The 18,557-nt window shown below is 50.7% G+C and overlaps 1 protein-coding gene across 11 annotated transcripts in view; it reads right to left on the bottom strand.

The window, feature by feature from the left end:
- The window catches only part of NAV2 (neuron navigator 2), a 706,055-nt gene that overhangs the window by 57,394 nt on the left and 630,104 nt on the right, over positions 1 to 18,557 (bottom strand). For 9 of the 11 annotated variants that reach the window (XM_070491341.1, XM_044752510.2, XM_014863247.3 and 6 more), the window contains 7 exons: positions 17,811 to 17,949; positions 10,114 to 10,405; positions 8,668 to 9,370; positions 5,500 to 5,967; positions 4,789 to 4,854; positions 3,346 to 3,390; positions 485 to 645 (listed from right to left, as the gene is read on the bottom strand). In XM_070491341.1, the coding sequence (XP_070347442.1) occupies positions 485 to 645; positions 3,346 to 3,390; positions 4,789 to 4,854; positions 5,500 to 5,967; positions 8,668 to 9,370; positions 10,114 to 10,405; positions 17,811 to 17,949 (1,874 nt within the window). The remainder of the gene's footprint in view (positions 1 to 484; positions 646 to 3,345; positions 3,391 to 4,788; positions 4,855 to 5,499; positions 5,968 to 8,667; positions 9,371 to 10,113; positions 10,406 to 17,810; positions 17,950 to 18,557) is intronic. The other 2 variants (XM_070491340.1, XM_044752513.2) reach the window with 2 other exon arrangements.

Here is an 18,557-nt window from a genome sequence, read left to right as displayed (position 1 = left end):
TTGTCTCTTGAAAACACTCCATTGACATGTCAGCAGGGGCCGTGTTACAAAGACTTTTCCTTTCCCCACTGTGCCAGGCACAGCATTAGGTCAGCAGCAGGCATTTCCAAGAATACTTGTTCAATCCTAACCTGATTCTTATTTCCAGCTTAATAAAGCCCTGAGGATGACCAAACAAGGAATCTGCTGTGAAACCTACTTCTTCAGGGGTCTTAGAACTAGAAGAGCCTCGCCTCAAGAATGGGAGGGTTTGCTCTTTGCTACAACCCCACCTATATCAACCGTGTACAGAAAACTACTGATTAGAGTACCAAACACATTTCTATTTTCTCTATTTCTTTTGCTATTAATCTCCGGTAATCAAACCACATTGCTGAGGGCTGGTCAGATACTGAGAGTGATAAGACCACATGTCTCTTTCAAAATACAGAGTACCTCTGCCTGGGGAGCTGATCATCACAGCTAGTGACGAGTGGCTACTCACCAAGCTGGGAAAAGTTGAATCTCGTTCCGGAGGGGGAAGTCACACTGGAGCCAGAGGAAAAGGGGGAGTTGGCGGCGGTGTCCTGCAGGCCTCCCGCGGAGTGGGACCGTAACCATTCTTTTGCGTCATCTTGTGTGCGAAGCTGGGAGGTGGGGGCATACCTGGACAGACGGAAATCAAGCTGGGATGAACTACGAACAACGCTTATGAAAAGGAACTCCGTGGCGCTGATGATAAACATAGAGAAAAAATATACATATCCACAGATGACGTTAAAAAAATCAGATCACTAGACATCTCGAAACTTACGAAGTTTCTCAAAACCTTTTTTGCTACTTGGCTGCCTTTGGGGAAAATTGCAATTCCTTTCAGTTTGGAGGGAATACATAAAGGGAGCAAGATTGGTAAATGGTGAAAAGAGCCGGCCCTGGGCGTAGCTGTAACATGTTGATTCATGACGGTATCATGTCAAAGCCCCCACCGTGACAGGACCGAAGCACAGAAACAAGCTGCTGTTAGGGTGTTGAGGACGTTTTACAGATAACTCACGGCTTCTGCATTCGGCAGCAAAAAGGAGTGGCCATGAAGCATGGCGTATCAGAAGCAGACACGTAGAGGAAGGCAGGAGGACACTGATGCTTATGGCGGTGGCTGCCATTTGGCATAAATGAGTCTTCACAAAAGGAACCCAAATCTTTGGGGTTCACACAGGGGAGGGGTCTTCAGAAGTCACGTGGCCCACCTCGTCATTTTCTGAAACGTATTTGGTAGAGATTTATCGAACGTCTCCAAGGAGCTAGGTGCCTTCATAGACATTCTCTCTCTGAAGCCTTCAGATCCACCCGGCCACGCAGACACTACTAATATTCCCGTTTTAGATTCAGGGAAAGTGAGGGCCGCCTTGGGTCACATGCTGAGATTTCAATCCATATTTGTCTGATTCCAAAATCCATGCTTTTCTCATTATGCCCACCGGCAGCATCTCAAATTTCTCAAGTGCCCAAGTGGCCAGAGTACCCTTGGACTTTTTTTTTTTTTTTTTGAGGAAGATTAGCTCTGAGCTAACTACTGCCAGTCCTCCTCTTTTTTGCTGAGGAAGCCTGGCCCTGAGCTAACATCCGTGTCCATCTTCCTCTACTTTTATATATGGGTCACCTACCACAGCATAGTGTGCCAAGTGGTGCCATGTCCGCACCCGGGATCCGAACCAGTGAACCCCAGGCCACCGAGAAGCAGAATGTGCGAACTTAACCGCTGCGCCACTGGGCCAGCACCCCCCTTGGACTTATAAACAGATTACCAAAGGGTGACTACTGATTAACTAAATAGTGGGATTCCTTTGGCTTAAAAACAGGAGTTATTGGGGTGTTGGTATTGGATACGTGTGTGTATGGAGAGAGGGAGCTGCAAAGGGAGAGTCAGGGTGCGAGGGAACCTAAAAATGTTTCTTTCTCAATGTCTTTACTCTAGATGACGGATATGAACTTTCTAGATCCCATCAATTGCCTAAAGGCAGCCTGTCACATAACCCTATTCTGAATTCTTTTAAAAACCAATTTTAAATAGTCAGAGCTACATAATTTTGATAGGACAGACCTGTTCCAGAAATATATACAGCATTTTGAAATGTTCCTATTTAAAGAGCTTAGCTTCTTCTTGGGGCAACAGTGGGACATCACTTTCAAACTCATATTAAGAGTGGCCATCACTTCAGCATCTAGCACGGTTGCAGACAAGCAGCCTTCCTAGGCAGGATGAAAACTGCTAGGTACAAAAGGCCTTGCCAGCTCCCCCTTCTCAGGCCACAGTGCTGAACTTCTTCCCACAGGACATCTGTTGGGGGGGTTTTCAATACTTTTATTCTTCGATTCTTAGAATTGGCTTTCACTCGGAGCTCCTGTTGAAAGGGAGCATTGATACCCACCTCACGGCACTGTTCAAAATGCTCTCAGCCTTAAGAGCTGCAGGTTATTAACTACAGACACACATGACAGCAATGAAACATTTCATTCCAAGTTCCATTTTTTGCAAAAGCACTTAATGCTCAGTGCAGGGTGAAGCCGATGCTGTAAAGAGGGAGGTGTTTAGAGAGCAGGAGAAATGACAGCTGCAACCGTCAGACACTGAGACCATGGGGCAGGCGTCAGAACGGAAGTTCCTCTGGGCGGCAAAGTGAAGGAGATGATGTGAGCAATGGCGACTTGTAGCATCTTGTTTTACCAGGACTAGCACCAAAAATGAGCCCAGGCCATGACTTGCAATGAACGAAAGGGCATTCCTTCCTTGTACTCTTTTCTTTCTTTTCACCAAAAAGTGATCACACTCGTGTCTTGTGGGCACTGAAAACTGAGCTGATTTTACCTGAATATTTAGACAAGTACAAAGCGACTGTCTTTAGTAATTTTCTATGGGCCGAAAAGTTAAATATTTTCAAATTGGGGGGAAATATTTCCCTCCTCCTTTGATCTTGCCCTGGCTAACAAATCAACATGCTACAAGTCATGTCCTTTTGCTTGGAAGACAGCCCATGAACAGAATGGTCACGGTGAAGTGCTCAGCGATTAACCCACTGGCCTTGGCAGGAGCAGTAACTGCTCTCGGGGCTCGCCCAGGAATGCTTTTCATGAGATGGTTTCACCACATCAAGCCTGAAGAAGCACAGCCTCTGCTCAAGCAAATAAGCCAACAAATGGAGAGATGAGAAGGAGAGGGGGCGAGGGGAGCCGTCGTCCAAAGGGTCCTGCTGTGGTGGCCAAAGCGGGGACCCCAGCCCAGCCCGATCCCCCAGCCATGAGAGAGTCACACAGCCAAGCCCCAAAGCCACACTAGAGGGCACGGATGCAAGGAGGAAACACAGATACCTGAGTCCTTTCTTAGGCAAAGTATTCCTATCAAGGTGCGGGTCACTGTAGGAAAGTCAAAACAACAGTGAGAACTTCCGAGCCGCACAGGGAAGGCAGACAGTGTGGGCGGGGAGAGGTGGAGGAGGCCGGAGAGACCTGGAGGCAGAGACACCGCACCGGGAGTGCTCCCTCATCCAGCAGTGCATGCAACACACCCACGCCCACGGAAACAAAAGAAACCCAGTCCTCGGCCTGCCCTGACACCAGTGCACACTGTGTCCGGAGTCGCCGGGGGACCTGAACCACTCAATCCCAATTGTTCCTCCTTTTCCACGAGTTCAAAGCAAAACTCAGCCTGCCCCACCTCGAAGCAGAGCCCGTGCCTTCTGCTGCCCAGTCGCCCATCTCTGCACCACCAATGCGTATCAGAGAGGGAGATGCCAGCTTCCCTGCACCCTGACTCTGGCCCACCCCCCGATGCCACTGGCGATGACTTCAAGTGACAGAAGGGACTTGCCGGAGGGTTTCAAGAGGCCGGCAGTCTGCATATTTGGAATTCATCTGTAACGAAGTGAATTCCAGGTCCCTCTCCCTTTCTGCGGCCGTTGGTGGGCGTGTCGCGAGGAGCGGAGCCCTGGCCCGGGTTGGGGCATGTTACAACTTGCTGCCTGACACAGTCACGACATTCAGATCTCCAAAGAACAAGGGTTTAAAGGCTTGGTCTGTGAGTCAAGAGTTTTTGCTGTTGATGGGGTGAAGAGCGTTTTCATTAATTTTTTTTTTTTCTAGCATGAAGCAACATCTGCTTGTTACGTTTGGCCAAGCCATGGCTCCCCGACAAATTTAAGGTCAATATCCATCTCTGAGGCCCACCCATAGGCAGCTGGGGGCAAACAAGCGTCTCTGTAAAGTCTAAACACTCCCCATATTCTCTCTCCTCATCATCACAGGAAATGGGCACACAGAACAGCAGCCTGCAGGACAGAACCAGCCAACTGCAGCAAAGGACTCTGACAGGGAAGGGAGCAGAGCCAGCTGCGTGGGGGGTGGGGGTGGGGAGATGGAGGTGAGGGCCAAGCTGCACGGTGGGTGGTAGGTCATTTCTGGTCTTGGACAGGGAGGCGGGGGTGGGAAGGGTGGGAAGCAGAAGCATGCCACAGGAAGGCTGAGATGCAAGTGAGAGCTCCCGCCGCCACCCCACGCCACCCCAGGTCAAGTGGCGGGGTTTGAGATTCCTTCCCAAGCTGGGAAGTGGGTGTCAGCCTGTGCCACCTCTCCCAGGGCTTTAGCGGACGGCGGAATAGACCCTCACTGGCATGTCTGGGGGTCACAAGGTACACCGGAGCCACGAACACAAGCGGAAGCCTCAGGCCAACAGCCTCACAAACAACATCTGGCTTGACACAGACGGGCAGAGGAACCCGGGGGCTTGGTGGGGTCCGCGGCCTACAATGGCATTACCTGTCCTGTTTCCTGGGCAGAGTACTTCTGCAGAACTTAGGGCTAGCGGCAGGGGAAGAGAGAGGGCTAGAAGTCCAGGCAGGTAGAAAACAAGAGAAGGCACATTAGATTGGAAGAAAGGGGGGATGGGGATTGTTATATATAATGATTAGAACATTTTTCTCATCCCGAGGCTTTCTTCCCTACGTGCAGAAATTGTATTCATCCCTCCTGCAGTGAAATCCAGAGCTAAGGACGCTGTTGGGTCCTTGATTTCCTATCACTCTGGCCGCAGCCCTTCAGTGGGGGTGGTTTGCCATGATGACCACCAAATCGAGCACATGCTACCACACAGTCCATGGCTGCAGCCAGCCCTACTCTGCCTGCACAATAACCAGTGGAAGCGAAAGAAGCAGCTGATGAACAAACAGAACAAAATGGAAGGATTTCAAAGGCAGAACGCCATTTAAAATGGAAGCATTGAATATGCCCCCAAGAGGCTTCCAGCAGCCCCCAGCACTGAGAACAACCACAGTGAAAAAGATAACAGGAAACAGAGTGGAGCTTAATTCCACCCCAAACTGGCTTCCCCATGCAAAGACAGTAGTGATCAGAAAGAGAAATCTCCCAGGCAAAGGTGAATTAACACTTGGGATTCCTAACACAATATTCTGACTCCTGGCAGCGTGGCTTCCTGAGAGATACACAGGCAGCCAAATGCAGAGCACCAACCTTTCCGACAGTGCGGTCTTCACACTGTTGGTTCTGACAAAGGGAGTCAGGGAGTCATCCTTAGAGGAGGCGAGGAGGCCGGTGGAGGAGTTGTGGCTCAGGCCCCCTCCACTGCTGAGGGAGATGTCAATGGACTCACAGCTGGTGTGGAGGCTGCTGACGGACTGGAAGCCCAGGCCGTCCTTGCTCACTGCTGAGGAGCTGCTGGCGTTGGTGCCCCAGGTGAGGCTGTTGGAGGGGCCTGAGTGGGCTGAGCTGGGGCTGGAGGCTAGAGGAGACTGGTTGATATCCGCGTTCTTACTGTAGAGAGGACTGCTGCTGCCACTGCTCAGGACGCCGCTGCCGGAGGGGGACTCCAAGTTACCTTGCTGGGTCAAGGTGGCATGAGGATTGGAGATAACGACTGAATTTTTCATGTTTTCAGCTGTGGCAATGGGCACTTGCTTGGTAGGCTTCCCACCAAAGAGTCTGTGAAGAGACAAAGGGTTGTGCAGGTTGGACACCCGGAGTCGGGGGCACTGGGCTGTTCAAGGAGGTGGGGCACGGGTTCAGGAGTGGGAGAGCCCCTGGGGAGGGAGGCACAGCCACTCCTACAGAAGTGGCTACAGGCCCTCCATTGGGAAAGGCTGCCATATAGTGGGCCTGGACGCTGGCGCAGCACAGGTTCTAGCTTCAAGTTCTAGGCTGCAGCTGAGACTCTGGCTCTGAGACAAACAGGGACGGGGGACAATTTTCTACAGGTCTATCCACACTGGCCCAGATCTTGCTTCCCTTTCTTCCCATAAAGAGAGTAACTAGAAAACTGCCTTGGCCCAGGAAACATCTAGATGGAAAAGAGCTGTCTTCATCATCTTTGTATGCATGACCCCAGGCACAAAGCAGGCACTCAGCTGATGACAGTTCAACTCCAAGGGATTTGCTTTCTTTGATCTCAAAGCACAACATGTAGAATCAAGAACATGAGTCTAGATCTGGATGGGGCCTGAGAAAAGTATCTTCAGGGACTTATACTCAAGGGAAAGCCCAGCCTGAAAGATGTGCCCTCGAGGGCCAGGGGGCTGGCACTACCCAATGATGTGCACAGAATCCTTGCTGGCTTCACAAGACGTTAGACCAGACACATTGGGTGTGAACTGTGTCTTGGTGGCAGATACAGAGAAATGCCACTCCCTGTCATCTCCCCACTGCTCGTGACCACCAATGTCAGAATATAGGAATGGCACAAACATGACCCCCTCCCATTGGCACAGGGGCTGCTGGTAGAACGGCAGAATTGTCTTAAAGTCGGGGGGTGGTACAAGCTCTAGGAACGCGAGGGCTTTCTTCTACCCACTACAACCCCTTGGAACAGGTCCCTCTGGAAAGTGACGAAACCACTGCCTATTATGATGGCAGGGTGCCTTTCACCCCGCTACTCGAGGTGGTGTTTGATCTCTGTCCTCTCCAAACGGTCCTTACAAATCTCAATTATTGTAAGAACAGACAAACAAACACATCATCAACCCTTACTACAATGTCTGGTGACAGATGAGAAACACTTTCTGCCTGATGACAATCAGAGAGTGAAATATCCTAGTGCAGAATCTCGGCTTCAGAATATTTACAAACTTCCAGTGACAGAGGCCTCACTGCTTCGAAGGGTAACTCACTCCATCGCCAAGCACTTCCAATTGTTAGAAAACCAAAATCGGACCCACCTCCTTCTGACTTGTGCTCCTCGCTCCTAATCTTGCTATGAGTAACTACACAGAAAAAGCCCAGTCTTTTGTCTGGTAGTCCTTCAGATCGTCTGAAAACAGCTATCACGCTTCACCTAAGATTTCTCTTCTCCATACTAATGTACGACGAGAGAATTGAGAACACCTTCACGTTTTAGGAGAAACGTAATCACCAGGAACAGGCTGAAAGGCGCTCAATGCAGAGCTGAAGAAGCTGCGTGCATTTTCAAGTCTTCTATTCCACTAGCCTAAGGGTCTCGTAAAATGCCTTTGTAGTTACGAAAGGAAATCTATAATACCAAAAAGCGAATATTACATAGAATACTTGAGGCAAGAAGAAGAGAAAATTTTCATTTACAAGGCGATCTGTTAAAACAACAAAGAGCAGCCCAATAGGACCTCCCCCTGAGAAAATAATCATTACTGAAATTCTAATAATCAAGTCTAGACAAAGAACAGTGAGCGGCTTCATTACACCTTGCATGTGGAATGCTTCTTCTGAAGTCTTTTCAAACATTCCGATTCATCCCCAAATATGTACATGTGCACATAATTTTTCTTTTTTCACCACCTCATTTTCAATTCCTGGGACTTACTCTTCCCTCTGACAAGAAATCTCCTGAGAAGGTAGGACGAGCTTTGTCCTAGGCAGCTGCAGTGTGAGGACAGTCCCGTGGATATCATGATGAGATAAGAGGAACAGGCAACAGTTGTATCCATTTAAAAGACACCATGTTGAAAAACCAGCAAATAACAATATTTTCATGTAAAAATTTCCACTCAGGGAAAATGCCTTTTTAAGGTCATAGGAAATCAGTTTCCTGCTCTAAGAGGTTTTTTTTTTGAAGGAAGTTAAAATTTCAGAGACTAATTTAGAATTAAGTCTGCAGTAAAAAACGGTATATAGGGGATATTGGACTATTTGAGAAAAGGATCTAGCCAAGATCACTGTCTGGCATAATGATGAAGAATCTCAGCCACAGAGTTAGCAAGACAAGAAAAAAAAATGTGTCTGCTTCCCCTGGGCTACCCACCCAGATCTCAAGGGGCGTGAAGCTCTCATCTCGGAGGGTAGCTAACTTTTATGGAGTACTCACGGTGGGCAGACCTGCCCGCGTGGACTAGTCTCCATGAGAGCTCTCAAGGGGGTGTCCCCATCACGCCCAGCTTACAGATGAGGAAGTGGAGGCAGCACTGTTAAAGCTTACATGGTGGCTAACTAAGGTGGACCCAGGACTTGAACCCAGGACGACTGATTCCAGAGGCTTATGATTTTCATCCCAACAAGGGAAAATAATCACCGACAAGAAAATTGCCAGCAGGATAACAGTTTTACCCTAGGACCAAAGTGGAGAAAAGCAGAGGCTGCTTTAACTAAGAATCAGGAATTTATTAATCTAGGATGCCATGCCACGTACTCCACTTCTGCTCAATGCCACTACCCACTTACCTGCGGAGTGTGGGAGATGCCACATCAGGGTACTTGGCCCCTGGCTGGAGAGTGCCCTGAGCTGCACTGGACACAGGCTGGGCTGCCGGCGTCACCTTCACTGAGTTACAGGAAGCCACACTCTCGTTGTCCGACGAGATGCCTTTCTCCTTATCTGTCTGGTTGACCAGACCCGGCAGAGAGCTGCCCAGGGCCGTCTTGGAAGGCTCCCTCAGCTTGGGCACCGGCAGGCCCGCTGACTTGCTGCTGATGTTGGAATCTATGCTGCTGGTGCTAGACCTGTTTCCGGCCCCATTCCGGCTGGTGGACTTACTGGGCCTTGGCAAACTCCGGTACTGCAAGTTTGTCCGGGAGCTGAGAGACAGGTACCCATCGTCCTGATTCTGAGCCGCATCCATGCTCGTCTTCCGACCAGCAGACCGACCGACAAGCGCAGACGACTTTGGGATTTTGCCCAGCGTGGCTGACCTGCTGGTGACGGTGGCCCCGCTGGCTGTGATCATGGCCAGACCGGCGGCCGAGCCACTCTGCTTCTTGAACCCAAAGCTGTTGGCATTGGCAGCGGGCGTCCTGGAGCTGCTGGCGAGGGGCTTTTTGGACTCGTCACCACTGCTGCGGCCTGCGTCTGATGGGGAGCGCTTCACCTGAGAAGCTTTGGGAGACAGCCTGCCTTTCTCAGACACCTTCGCATCGTCCGTTTTTCCTAAGAGAAATCAGCAGGGTTAGCCTGCAAACCAAGAAGCCAGGCAGCTCCGTCTGTTTAAAATTCTCCCCTCCTTGGAAGAACGGGCTCGCTTTCTCCTTGGGGAAAGGTGTACCCTCGGGAGGCAGAAGGAAAGAGCTTTTTATAAAGATAATCTCGTCTACTACTGTCACCGTGAGGCTTTTAGATGTCGATGATTTTACTTACTTGCAAAGCAGTCTAAATTGACCCAGAATAAAGCAGAGCCAGCCCGTCACTGATACACCTGGGAAAGGGAGCCTGCCCTTGACTGACCTTTCTCCCTCTGTGCATTAAAGAGCCATCCCCTTACATTTCCAGGAGGTTCCCCTGCCTTCCTGCAAAAACTTGTTTACACACATCCCTAAATCACAGACAACATCAACCCAACACCCCGACAGCTCGTAGACACATGCCCTGGAACGGCCTGCCCGGGGTGTGAGCTCTCACCCAGCACGTGGTTATACTAATTCAATACACTTCAGCAGCTGAACCGTCTTCAGAGTTTAAGAGGCTCATACGCTTACCTATTTCCACTTGGAAAAGGGTAGGGACGGGAACCTTTCTGAAAGCTGGTTATTAGCAGAGACTAAACCCTAAGAAGAAATACCCGAGCATTTATGGGGACTGAAAAACCATGTCAAGTCCTTGCTAGAGTGATTAAGGTTTTCGTTTTCAAATAGGCAGCTGTGGATGGCAGACAGCGCCCGCCTCCTCGCACTCACCGGTTCCTGGGGCCTTCAGCGTGCCTGCCGGGGCGGCCGCCTTCGTCCTGGGCACGGTGATGCCCACCTGAGCCGTCATGCCGCGCCGCCACGAGCCTGTCTGCGAGATGACGGGGTTCTTCTTGCCGGACGTGCTCTTGTCGGACTCGTCGGACACGTCCGAGGGGTTCCGCCTCCACTTGGACCCTGGCTCCATCTTTACGCCGCTGTCTGACCCTCCGTCTGACTTCTTGACATCATCGCCGGACCACAGGGAATTTCTCTCCACCTGCGAGTGCTTCTCGGCGTCGGTCTGCGGACGAGACTCTCTGAATTAGTCCTTCCCAGATCCAGGCTGGGGAACCCCTCACCCCAGAGCAAAAATGCTGATGCGATGGAAGAGTTAAGAGAAAAACAAGAGATAAGCACTTTGAAATGTCTGGGCCTTTGTACTCTGGTTATCTTGTCAGAAAGCCTGATGTTTTTCGTTCAAGGAAAGCAAAGATTATAGTTCGGTCCTAGAAGGGAGTGAGGGAGAGGGTAACAGGGACCAGGGGCAATGGGGGAAAGAGCCTCTGGGAGGAGACCCACCAGCAGACAGAGACGGGGGAGAGTCCAGCCACCAACTCTCTGCTCTTGGTGGCAAGCCTCCCCAACTCGGGCGGTCTGATCCCCATCCGGCTTCCAGCCTCCCTTCTCTTTGTTCTGCCGGCTCCCTCTCGCTGCACTGGCAGCGAGATCTCTGGATCCAGCACAGCGCCACAGTCTAACACACTGAGCGAGTCAGTAAGGGAGCAGGGCGGCTGCTAGTTCCACTCAAATCTGGGAGAGGGGCTGAGAAGACAAACCCTGAAGCTACTTCCCCGCGGTGCCAGAAGCCAACGGCGGCTCCTCCCGCCCCAGCTCCATTTATATACCACCCCTTTGCTCTGCTTGTGGGATTTTGTTCAGACAAGGGATATAATTAGCCAGCTTTCTTTGGAAGAGCCCTGACCTGCTGGCCTGGAACCCAGGAGGGGACAGAAGTGTGATGTTAATGATTTGCTGCAGTGAAAAGGCAGAAAGCTAAGCAGAATGCTTCGGGGGCCTCCCCAGGGGCCGGGGCCAGTCCGAGGAGATCCCAGCAGGCAGCAGCAGCACAGGGATTGGGGGTGGAGGTCAGCAACAGTTAGGGCGGCTATGCGAGACCCAAGTCCCCTGTCTGCTCTGCTTAACTAGCAGGTGTGCGCAACCGCAGCCAGGTAGGAAACCGAAAGGACACCTGGCAGGAGTCTGGCCTAATGCCTGTCGTCCAAGAGGACGAATGCCTTCCTGCGCCGAGCACACTGGCCAAACAGGGCAAGCAGGTCAAGTTCAATCTCGTCCATCACAAGCACGCTCCCCCTCCCCGCCCCCACGCACTATGAAGTCCACTCATCCATGACAGCCACCTTCCGGTGCCTTCACTTGTTCAGTCATACTGCACACACATGCTGAGTCCCCACCAGGCTAGGGAGTTTCCGAGTTTCGAACACGCCTCGAAGCTCCTCATTCAGCTGTGGTGAGGGAAACAGACAGAGGCCTTCCTACCTCTGGGCACAGACAGGAGCGCAGCCAAGGCTTGATGAGTGAGTGAGTGAACAAACGAACACAGCCTTGGGGCTACAGCACACTTTAACAAAACGGTGCCCCCAATCCCGGCCATCATCTGCTCATGAGGGTTAGCAGGTGAGCAGCACTGCCTCACCTCAGTGTCACAGAAGGACCGACACTCAAGTCACCCACCCCCTTCACAGCCACCCCAGCCTGGCGGTCCCTTCCTCCAAACCCTCCCAGGATGTTCCTTCAACCAGACTGACTCATGCCTGCCATCTGCCAGGTACCATGGAGGGTCTGAGGATCTGCAGGTCAGACTGGTTCGCACCATCATGGAATTTACGATCCAGTGAAAGAGGCAGAGGTTGGATAAATAAATACAAATACATGTGCAATTGTGAATTATGAAGAAAGTTATAAAGAAAAGGACAAGGAGTCTGAGGGAAATACAGGCACTGATGTAATTTAGATGATGATGATGGAGGTGTGGGAGCCTGTCAGGTAGGGCCATTCTGAAGAAGTGCCCGATAGAATGAGAAGACACTAAGAGATGAGTTTAGGGAAGAGCATGCCAGGCAGAGGGAAGAGCATGTGCAAAGGCCCTGAATCAGGAAAGAGCTTGGCTTTGGAAACATTCATCCAACAAATATTTGCCACTATGTGCCAGGTAAGCTTATGGGCACCGGGAATACCACAACAAATACAAATCATTAACCTTCCGGACCTTATGTTCAGGTACATCCCAACACTTTCTAATCCACTCCGAGAAGTATATCTCATCCTGGGTTACTGCATTAGTTATTTTTTTAAGGGTCCTATTCCTTATTTCCCCCAATCAAACTGTAGTGGTGCTAACAGCAGAAGTAACAAGCAGATTTATTGAGCACTTACTATATGCTGGGTGCTGGGCTAAAGTGCTTTACAGGGATCATTTAATTTAATCCTCACCAAAACCCAGTTCGTATTCTCAACATTCATGAGAAAACTGAGGCAGAGAGGAAAAGAAAAGTGCCCAAGGTCACACAGCAAGGAAGCGGAGATGCAAGGATTCCAGGGAGTCCAACAGAGCCCACGTTTTAACCACTCTGCCACGCCGCCTTCCTGGAGAAGAAGTCTGAGGACATGAGACACTTCTGCATTCCCAGCAGCACCGAACACAATACCTACACCCAGCAGATTCTCCTTCCACACTGGCTGGCTGGGGGCCCCCAGAACTCTGATTCCACCAACGGCAGAGAGAGCACATAGGGCCCTGGTCCAGGACTGTGGTTTGAACCGCCCTTCCCCCCAAGACAGAACAACCACCTAACCATCAGACCCCCACGACTTGGTCCAGGGTGGTAGCCTTCCCAGCTCGCTCTGCACAGCAAGACACCCACCCTGGGACACTCTACTGGCTTCGAGTTCACATCTCCCTAGTCAACGTTTCCTGAGCTATGAGCCAGAGCATGTGGTAGCACCACTAGGAATCGAAGATGAAGAGGTCCCAGCCTGTGTGTCCCCAGAGCCTACAAGAGCAGGGCAGCAGGACAGCCACATGGGGATGCACACAGAGCCGTCCCCTCCCCTTCGCTCTCCATGCCCTTGTCAGTGGTTCCCATCTCACATGGCACCTCCTTCTAGAAGGACTTTCCTGCTGCCCCTACCTGCAAACCACGTATTCATGCAACATCTAAGAAGGAAGGCGGGAAGTATGCAGGGGGGGAGTTCACCCCTGAGGGCCCAGGTTCTTCAGGGACCGCAGAAGGGAGTGTGAGAGGGTGGGTCTAAGGAGGGGCCCGAGGAGTGAGGAGGGGGCTGTGTGGTATGATGTGGTGGAAGAGCACAGTGTAGAGTTTGACTTCAGTTCAAGAACCGGGTACTGCCACTCCTTGCTGTGTGTGATCCTGGTGGAGGCGCCTTACTTCTCTGAGTTTACAACCTTGTGTATAAAATGGGGACGATGATAGATGAGTGCCTTAGAGAGCTGGTGGTGGACTCAATGAGCTTGATGTGGAGGAACTCAAACACCTCTGAAAATAACCAGCACTTCAACATTTATGCTACTTCCTCTTGCATTAGGGTGAACAGGGTACTTGTCCTTCCTGCTATCGGGCCACAAGCCTCTAGAAGCAGGGGACACTGTCCTCTTCATGCCCATATCCCCTGCAGATCGAGAGGCTGAAGTGGTTGAAGTTGGAGCCAGTAATAACAGAAATAATTAACAGCATCAGCATCAGCACCTGCCATTTTTCTCACCAGGCACTGTGTCCCTATACGTACCTTATCAGCTCATCTAGGCCTCTGAGTTTGTACTATTATCCATAGTTTAGAGACCAGGAAAGCACAGGTGTGAAGAGGAAAATAAGTTGCCTAAAATCATGAGCAATATCTCCCAGCAGGTGGACAGAAAGGCGCCCCTCGTCGCCCCCAGCCAAATGCCATCCCTACGTCCAGACCAACACCCAGAGAAGATCTAGGGAGCTCCAGGCTCACTCAAGGCCACACAGGACAGGAATCCTTGCCAGAGAATTCACAATTTTATTTTCTTGAGTAGCAAAAAATAAACTCACATGGAATTTTCTTTTCCTCCCTGTATACTTTATTAAAAATTTCACAGGAGGTGAAAATAAGAGGAACCTTGACATGTGCTTCTTTGCATCTCGGCATCTGGAATGGAAACTTCCATGGAACTGAGAGGAAATACTAAATGACCAAGGACACGCACGGATAGATGAATATGTGGGGGAGAGAGATGTATTTGTTAAAGTCCTCTGCCATCAGTACACTGTCTTACATATGAAATGCTGCAAAATACACAATGAGCTGCTCTGAAACTACAAACAAAATATATGCGGAACACAGTCAACTTTTCATTCCTGATGCGAATGGAGGAGGGAGGCAGAGGGACAGCGAATCCAGAGGAAACTGAGACAGAAAGAAGGTAACTTCTGAGCAACCACCGGGAATCAGACACCGAGAGAGAGTGTTCAGATGGAGTATTTCCATGTCACCCTTCAAGATAGGGCCAGTTACTGCTACTTTACGGACGAGGAGGCAGAGGCTTGGAGAGGATGATTAGCTTATCCAAGGATGTCACAGAGTGAGGAGCTAGGCTCTGACTTCAAAGTCCTTCTACCCAACATGGCAGCCTAGTGTGGCTGCCCAACCAGGTCCACCAGCTCTTCTGGGGAAAGCGGGTCAAGAGCTCTCAGACCTCAAGCAGGGAGATTCTCTGCCCAGCATGCAGAGGAGTCATGAGCACAGAGGCCCGATGATGGGTTTCTGGGCACGTGTGCCCGTCGAGGGCACCCTCAGGGCTCCTCAACTTCCTTGGGCAAGTCACTCAGACACACAGGGTCTTCCATCTGCCAAGGATTGCTCCTCTGTTACCCGCTCTTTCTCTTCAACCAGCTAAATGCGGCTGCTCCTTGGCGGTCCAGGCAATAACTCCCCGGTTTCTTAGACGTAGCTCCCTTAGCTGTTCCATGGCAGCTTTTCAAATATGAAACCCTAGGCAGGAAGCCTGTCCTCAACCTGTTTTTCTGGTGCACATGCTGAGCCCCTTCTTCCTGCCTCTCTGTGTGTACTCAGGACACTGCGTGCTGCCCGTCATCCAGGAGAAACCAGCATGTGATGGAAAGTGGAATGAGCCCCGGGGCAGGACGGCTGCGCACATCCTCCCGTTGCCTGATGCTGCTCAGAGAGGAGTAACTTCCTTTAGCGTTCTGCCAGGTGGTACAGGGGAGGGGGAGGAGGCTGTGACTTATGCTGTTCAAATATTTGGAGATGCTCCCAGACAGGAACAAAGGGATGCCAAAGAAATCATCTCAGTAGGAATCTCAGTAACTATCGGTGCAAGTCTGCATTTATTTTATTCCAAGACCTGCTTGCCTAGTTTTTATTTAAATATTTTAAACTCAGGTAGTTTTGTAGCAGAAAACAATCCAATGAGTACTAAACCCTTTACATCCTTTGAAATTAACTTTCTGACCTTGATCAAAAGACATGTTTGTGTAATATTCTTGAGCCTTGTCTGATGTGACATTTGCGAGATGAAGCAAAGAGCTGGTCAAAGATGAGGGGGCCCTGGCATTAACCAAATCCAAGTGCATCAGACAGGAAGTCATTTGTAAATCCCAGATGTTACTCTATATCAGGGTGGGAAACAGACTCCAACTCCAGCTTTGCAGGAAGGAAGCAAAGACAAGGAGATCACTCCCACAGCACGTTGTCGGCTCAACATGCATCTTAGGGGCAAGGCTCTTCCTAGCTCACAAGCAAACAAGAGACACCTGTTGGTTTATTGATCTCTCTCTGTCTGTCTCTCCCTCCAGGTTCCCCACCTTGGTGTCTAAGGACAGTCTAGAAGCTTGGTGGTTGTTACTTTGAAATTAGAATGTCTCAGAAAAAAAAAAAAAGTGTCCATAGGAAAGGAAACTGGTGGATATGGCGACATTTGGCCAGTGGTAGGTGGCAGAGACCCAAGCCGGCTGGTGTTTCTAACTCGTGCCGGGTCACTGATGAAACAGTGATCACTCTCAGGCAGCATGGCCTTGGGTTTTTATTAATCAACTTTTTAATTGAGGTATACCATTCATATACTAAATACACAATCTTCAGTAGATAGCTTGAATAAATTTTATAAAATTAACATACTTACATAACTACCACTCAGATCAAGATACAGAACATTATCAGCACCCTCAAATTCTTTGTGTCCGCTTCATTTGGGTAACTTTTTTTCTTCACCACCACCACCACCACCCACCCTCACTCCCCAACAATAATTAGAAGTTCTGACTAAAATGAAAACTCAAGAAGTCACAGGCAATCCCAGAGGCAACACCTCTGATATTTCATCAGGCCATGTTTACACTTCCGTGGGACAGACTCACTCCCACTCTGACATGTCCTTTATTTAGGCCTGTCCTCCAAGAAAAGACACCTCTGAGAGCAAAGAGATTTCCAGAGCAGCTCCTGTCTGTAGAGAGTGAGAAACAGCTGCGAAAGGAAGCGGATGTGGAAGGGAGGGAGGGAGAGAAGGGGGCAGTGTCAGTTCTGCCCTCCAGAGGTCCCTCTGGGAGACTCTGTCCCCATCAGACCTTCATGTGGGTTCATCCAAGGCAGCAGCCCCATAGGTGGGAGGGACCCATCCTGAAAACATCCCAGCCCACACATGCCAGTGCTGCCACCATGGCTGAGCAGTCGTCACGCCCATCAGTCCCAACTTGGGGGCCAGCTGTGAGGACGACACCTCGGTTTTCCACTAAGAAATGGGCTTACCAGAACCAACCACTTACTAGAACCCCGGACCACTAAGGAAGGCTGTGAGGGCAAGTGACCACGCCCCCACGGAACAGCTTTGGAAGCAAAGATGAGGCCGCACCGTATCCGAAACACACAATCTGAGAGTGTAAAGTAGGGCTGGAAAGCTCAGGGGCCTCAGGCCAAACAGGGATTTTTAAGGGGGCAGCTGTGGCACACGGGGGCCTGGGTCCCTGTCCGAAGGGGTCTGACACGTGGAGAAAGTAGCCTCGAGGAGGCAACATCTTTTGATTTTTCAGGAGAAACCAGAAGCTCATTTTCATGTAAAATAATGTATTTTAAAAATTTGACATGGAACCCAGTTTAAAAGAAGAGTAATACTGTGGACCAAATAAAACACATTGGCGGGAGCTGTGACCTACAGATAAACAGTCCCCAACCTCTGGTCTTTCCGTCCAGAGTTCTCCATCTTTGTTTTCATCCCATCCCTCCCAGGGATCAGACACGTGCTGTGGACAGGGGTGTCACTGTGGCTAAGAGGGGACACATACTCCAGGCTAAAGACAGACAATTGAGTCCGACATTCTTTTTTTTTTTTTTTTTCAAGCAGATTATAAACCTGAGGTCCAGGAAGGAAACATTTTACCAGGGCCACCCCAGTGAGAGTGGGCGAGGTCCCCCCACTCCAGTTTCCAGGCCCCGCTGCCTGACCCCGTTTCCCTGCAAGCAGAGGCCACAGTCGGGAGACGAGAGCGCAGGCGGCAAGCAGGAGGTCGGGCCTCGTCTCACAGACCTGGGGATTCTGCTCACTCCAAATGGCCCCCTTGACCCACAAGCCCGAGGGCCCCTGCTGGCAGGGGCCTTCGGAGGAGCCTGGGAGGGACCCTGTTCCTTACCTGCACGTCCAGGTTTTTGCGAGAGGAGGCAGGTGTGTTGGCATAGGAGCTGATGGAGGAGCTGGTGTTGATGTCATCAGTGCTGAGGTTGTCTATGGTGTCGCTGATCCCGCTGCTGACGGAGCTGCTGTCATCCCAGCTGTCAAGACAAACACATCCTGACCACCCAAACCTCATGCTGTGCCAGCTCAGGCTGACGACACAGACAAACGAGTCCTTTCCCCGAAGGATCCTTGGGTCATGAAGCCCCAGAGAAAGTTCTTTTGCCTCTAACGTCACTTACCTTCAAGGGGACCATCCACCTGTACCATTCTGGACTGGCAGCTGGGTGAGGTGGCTGATACGCACCTTCCCCCAAAGGGCAGGTGCATTTCTGAGCAGAGGTGGCTAAAGACGCCACCCACTCCCTACCCCATCCTCAACATCGTCTCTGGAACTCTATAGAAGCCAATGGCTACTTCCCAGGCCTAGCGGCAGAGTAGGAACAGTGGGTTTGGAGACTAGCGCCAAGAGCCATGCAGAGAAAGAGTCAACAGTGGCACCTCCCTCGGGGTCGGAGTGGGAAGAACAGCTGACGTTCAGATTCTCTGGACTCCACTCTTGGACCGCAGCGCCAAGGGAAGGAAAGTGGCAGAAAACTGTCAACTCTATGAATAGCTCGAAGTCTAACAATATCCCAGGATGCACCTAAAATAGAGTCCATTTCCCAACCCTCAGACCCACTGAGACTACCCCCCGTGCTCAAGT

The sequence above is a fragment of the Equus asinus genome, chromosome 20 (genome assembly GCF_041296235.1).
Source record: "Equus asinus isolate D_3611 breed Donkey chromosome 20, EquAss-T2T_v2, whole genome shotgun sequence".
Classification (NCBI taxonomy): Eukaryota; Metazoa; Chordata; class Mammalia; order Perissodactyla; family Equidae; genus Equus; species Equus asinus.
The sequence above is the reverse complement of the archived record's forward strand: the minus strand, read 5'-3'. Positions and strand labels throughout refer to the sequence as shown.